Source organism: Myotis davidii, unplaced genomic scaffold (assembly GCF_000327345.1).
Source record: "Myotis davidii unplaced genomic scaffold, ASM32734v1 scaffold1242, whole genome shotgun sequence".
Lineage (NCBI taxonomy): Eukaryota > Metazoa > Chordata > Mammalia > Chiroptera > Vespertilionidae > Myotis > Myotis davidii.
This window is the reverse complement of record NW_006293312.1, coordinates 36027-41612: the sequence shown is the minus strand read 5'-3', so window position 1 is coordinate 41612 and position 5586 is coordinate 36027. Positions and strand designations below refer to the sequence as shown.

Sequence of the window (5586 nt, the reverse complement as noted above, 5' to 3'; positions counted from 1 at the left end):
ACTAACAGGAACAAAAACATAAAGAAATCAACAACAGCAATGCTCAGAATTCCAGTGCAGAAGGGGGTGAAGAACAGGATGAAGACATTTACCTTTAATCCTTGAAGAGAAGGAAAACAAAAAATACTCAAAATCTTTATTTGAAATTTTGATTCTTATGAAAAAACAAAACAGACCTCTAAATGAACATGAAGTTGATGAAATCCCAGAAGGTCTCTTTACTCCTGATAACTTTCAGGCACTGTTGGAGTGCCAGATAAATTCTGGTGAAGAGTTTCTGAGAAATCTCTTTGAGACAACAGCAGTCAACACACCCTTCTTTCAAAAGCACAGCAGAAACAGATGCTAGAAATATGTGAGAGCTGTATCCAGGAAGAAATGCTCAGGGAAGTGAGAGACTCTCACTTCTTTTTGATTATCACTGAGGACATAGTCGACATGGGAGGGAAAGAACACTTGCCTGTGTTGGTGAGGTTTGTTGATGAAGCTCATAACCTGAGAGAAGAATTTGTGGGTTTCCTGCCTTATAAAGCCAATGTTGAAATTTTGCTATGAAACTTCACACTATGATAATTGAGAAGTAGGGATTAAACTTGGAATATTGTCATGGCCAGGTTACATTGTATACAGTGGATTTTCTTCCAGAATGAAAATTGTTGCTCCTAGACTTTTGGAAAAATATCCCCAAGCTGTCTACACACTCTGCTCTTCCTCTGCCTTAAAAATGTGGTTGGTCAAATCGGTGCCTGTTATGGGAGTGTCTGTTGTCTTAGGGACAATGAGGAAGTTTGTTCTTTTTTCTATTGGTCATCAGAATTGCTTTTAGAGCTTGACAAGTTAATTTCAGTCCTTCTTCAGAACAATAAAGGAAGGGGTAAAGAATTGAAGTAAATTTGCCATTCTTTTTTTTTAAAATATTTTTTATTGATTTTTCACAGAGAGGAAGGGAGAGAGACAGACAGTTAGAAACATCGATGAGAGAGAAACATCGATCAGCTGCCTCCCGCACATCTCCCACTGGGGATGTGCCAGCAACCCAGGCACATGCCCTTGACCGGAATCGAACCCAGGACCCCCTGGTCCGCAGGCCGACGCTCTATCCACTGAGCCAAACTGGTTTTGGCAATTTGCCATTCTTGATGGACAGGCAGGCATGATGCTTTTGAAATTTTAGTGGACCTCCTACAAGCACTTGTTTTATGTTTAGATGGTATAAATAATGATACAAATATTAGATGGAATAACTGTATAGCGGGCCGAGCATTTGTACTCTGTAGTGCAGTAACAGATTTTGATTTCGTTGTTACCATTGTCATTCTTAAAAATGTTCTATCTTTTACAAGAGCCTTTGGGGAGAATCTCCAGGGACAGACTTCTGGTGTCTTCTTTGCAGCCGGTAGCTTGACTGTGGTGCTGCATTCACTAAATGAAGTGATGGAAAATATTGAAGTTTATTATGAATTTTGGTTTGAGTAAGCCACCAATTTGGCAACCAGATTTGACATTCAGATGAAGCTCCCTGGGAAATTCCACAGAGATCAGCAAGGGAACCTGGAATCTCAGCTAGCCTCTGAGAGTTACTATAAAGAAGCTATAAGTGTTCCAACAGATGGTCACATTATTCAGGAACTGAAAGAACACATTATTCAGCACCTCAAAGCTCTTAAATGCTCATCTCTGGTACCCTCTGTCATGGGACAGCTCAAATTCAATGCATTGGAGGAGCACCATGCTGAAATGTACAGAAGCAACTTACCCAATCCTGATACACTCTCAGCTGAGCTGCGTTGTTGGAGAATCAAGTGGAAACACAGAAGAAAAGATATAGAGCTTCCATACACCATTTATGAAGCCCTCCACCTGCCAGGGATCAAGTTTTTTCCTAATGTTTATGCATTGCTGAAGGTCCTATGTATTCTTCCTGTGATGAAGGTTGAGAATGAGTGCTATGGAATAGGCAAAAGCATCTCAAAGCATACCTGAGGAAAACTTTTACAGACCAAAGGCCAAGTAACTTATTAGTAGCTTTTTAACACAAATTTTGATGTAAAACATGATTTGGATTTAATGGTGTACACATATATCAAACTCTATACAACTAAGCCAGAGCTTCCTACAGATAATTCTGAAACTATTGAAAATACCTGAACTTAATCACTGACTATCTTGAGTACATTAGCCATTGATAATCTGACTGTTTAAATTGCCCCTGTTTGAACTCTCATGCTTTGGAGAACTAACTATTCTTCCAGAAGGTAGCAGTGAAAGTGCCATGTTGCATTTCTTCATGGCCAGTGGTCGGCAAACTCATTAGTCAACAGAGCCAACTATCAACAGTACAACGATTGAAATTTCTTTTCAGAGCCAAATTTTTTAAACTTAAACTATATAGGTAGGTACATTGTTATTAACTTAATTAGGGTACGCCTAAGGCTTAGGAAGAGCCACACTCAAGGGGCCAAAGAGCCACATGTGGCTCGTGAGCCGCAGTTTGCCGACCATGGACTATGTTGACGGCACTTTGGAATTATTCTAGTTAAATCATTTTAAACGTAACATTTATTATCACCGTGGATCCAGCTGTCAGGTATTGCGTTATCGGTTCTTTGAAGAAATAAATTTTGAGGAGTTGTGGGAGGAAGGAATAGGTTTCATAAAATTTTACAGTGAAGCTCATGACTAACATTTGAATAGCAGGAGTTTTAAGTATACTATTAAAAATCTGTAATGACCAGTTAAGGGAATTACCAGATAGTGAAAGAAATGTGAGCTTGTCAAACAAGGATTTCAGTGTAGATTTTGTCTTTATTTGATGATCTTAAAGAAACAAGTTACTATTGAAAATTGAAGGAAGAACCTGCCATTGTTCCACATCTGGATATTGCTGTTTACATTTCTTTGTTGAGCCTATTTATTCATAAGCTTTTTAGCAAGTATATGTTGAACACTTCTGTTTCATGGTCAAGACAGGATCAGAATCCATGGATACTGACAACAAATTTGTCTCTTTTATTCTGTCTTTTTCCATGATTATATCTACTGCCTCATCTTGGTTTATAAGCAACACCTGGAAAACCTACAAAAATGTATTTTGTGGTTTATCTATAAATAATACAGAAAATATTGCTGTTATTTTTGGTGAAGAAAGTCAATTTTGTACAGTTTATTTTGACATAAATAAAATGTGAATTTTATTTAAAAATAACAAAAAAAACTATCTTACTCAAGCTCACCTAAAAATTCAAGAAGAGGCAATACTTCCTAATATATTTTATGAGGTCAATATAACTCTGATAACAAAACCTGGCAAGAATAAACACACACACAAAAAAACCCACAGACCAATATATCTGATTAATACTGATGCAAAAATCCTAAACATATTACAAGCAAATCAAATATAACAGTCTTTCAAAAAATAATACACCACAATTAAGTGGGGTTCATTCCAGGGACACAAGGATGGTTCAACATATGTAAATCAATTAATATCACACACCATATTAATAAAATAAAGGATAAAATCATATGATCTTATCAATAGATGTGGGAAAAGCATTTGATAAGATACAACATCCATTTATGATTAAAATACTCAATAAAAAGAGGAATAGATGACTCTTTGTAATACTTTAAGCAATAAAACAATTAAAAAAAAGAGGAAATAGATGGAAAGTACCTCAACATGATAAAGACTATATATGATAAATCCTCAGCTAACATCATACTCAATGATAAAGGACTTTTTTTCCCTCTAAGACCAGGAATAAGACAAGGAAGCCACTCTCCCCACTCTTATTCAACCTAGTGCTGAAAGTCCTAGCCAGAGCAAAAAGGCAGGAGAAAGAAATATAAGGTATCCAAATACAGAAGAAAGAAATCAAACTGTCATATTTTGTGGAAGACATGATTCTGCATACAGAAAACCATAAAAACTCTACACACACAAAAAAAAACTATTAGAAACAATAAAAATATAGACAAGTTACAGGATACAAAATCAATGTGCAAAAATCCATTCCCTTCCTGTATACCAACAACAAAACTTCAGAAAAGAAATGAAAATTATAATTCATTTTGTAATTGCAACCAAAAGAATAAAATAGCTAGGAATAAACTTCACAAAGGATGTGAAAGACCTATAGTATGCCCCAAACCACAAACATTATTAATAGATTGAAAAAGATACATCAAAATGGGAAAATATTCCATGTTAATGGATTGAAAAAAAATCAATCTAGTTAAAATGGCCATATTATCCTAAGTAATATATGTAGTTTTAATGGAATCCCCATCAAAATCCCAATGCCATTTTTTTAAAAATAGAATGAGAAATCATCAGCTTTGTATGGAACCAGAAAGACCCCAAAGAGCAAAAACGATACTGATAAAAGAGAATGAAGCTGGAGGTATCATACTACCTGACTTCAAATTTTACTATAGAGCTATGATAATGAAAATAGCATGATATTGGAAGAGAAACAGACACACAGATCAACAGGACAGAATAGAAAATCCAGCTATAAAACGATATGTATATGAACAGACAATTGTTGACATAGGAGCCAGAAACACGATGGAGTAAAGATAGACTCTTCAATAAATGGTGCTGGGAAAACTGAAAAGCCACATGCAAACAAATAAAACAGTATTATAATATGTCCCCATGTACAAAAATTAATTCAAAATGGATCAAAGACTTAAATATAAAATCTGAAACAATAAGTTACTTAGAAGAAAATATACGTACCAAACCTATGGATCTTGATCATAGAGAACATTTTATGAACTTGACCCCAAAGGTAATGGAAGTAAAGGCAAAAATAAATGAATGGGACTATATCTACACTAATAAAAGAGAAACATGCAAATTGGTGTCACTCCCCTACACCCATGAGCCATGCCCACCAGCCAATCAGGAGTGAGCATGCAAATTAACCCAACCAAGATGGCGGCAGCCACAGAGCTGGAGAGAGCAGGAGGCTTGGGTTGCCCTGAGCAAAGGACGAAGCCAAGCTTCCTGCCCACCTTGGCCATCCCTGGCCTCTGCTCAGAGCTACAAAGTTTTAATTATAGAAGATAAATAAATCCCAGATACCTGCTTTTAGAGCTGGAGCCAGAGCTAAAGCTGGAAGCCTCAGAGCTGGAGCCAGAGCTAAAGCTGGCCCAGAATGAAAAAAAAGAAAAAGAAAAAAGGAGCAGTTGGTACTTCAGTCAGCAGCCTAAAAACAGCCCTCAGCCGCTCACCCAGACTGGCCAGGCACCCCAGTGGGGACACCCACACTGGAGGGGGTGTGACCAGCTGCAAACAGCCATCATCCCCTCACCCAGGCTGGCTAAGCAACCAAGTGGGGACCCCCACCCTGAATGGTGTGTGACCAGCTGCAAACAGCCATCATCCCCTCACCCAGGCTGTCCAGGCACCCCAGTGGGGACCTCCACCCTGATCCAGGACACCCTTCAGGGAAAACCAGCCAGCCCCATCCATGCACCAGGCCTCTATCCTGTATAGTAAAAGGGTAATATGCCTCCCAGCACCGGGATCAGCGGAGCCAAGAGGCCTCCAGGCACCGGGATCAGCGTGAC

At 38.1% G+C, this 5586-nt stretch overlaps 1 protein-coding gene across 1 annotated transcript in view; it reads left to right on the top strand.

Annotated features, from left to right (window-relative positions):
- Window positions 1-2148, top strand: part of PRKRIR (protein-kinase, interferon-inducible double stranded RNA dependent inhibitor, repressor of (P58 repressor)) — a 2331-nt gene extending 183 nt beyond the window's left edge. Inside the window, 9 exon segments of the mRNA XM_006766985.1 lie at window positions 9-84; window positions 87-317; window positions 320-544; window positions 547-612; window positions 615-776; window positions 779-889; window positions 1124-1948; window positions 1951-2024; window positions 2026-2148. Coding sequence (XP_006767048.1) covers window positions 9-84; window positions 87-317; window positions 320-544; window positions 547-612; window positions 615-776; window positions 779-889; window positions 1124-1948; window positions 1951-2024; window positions 2026-2148 — 1893 coding nt within the window.
- The last annotated feature ends 3438 nt before the right edge of the window (window positions 2149-5586 follow it).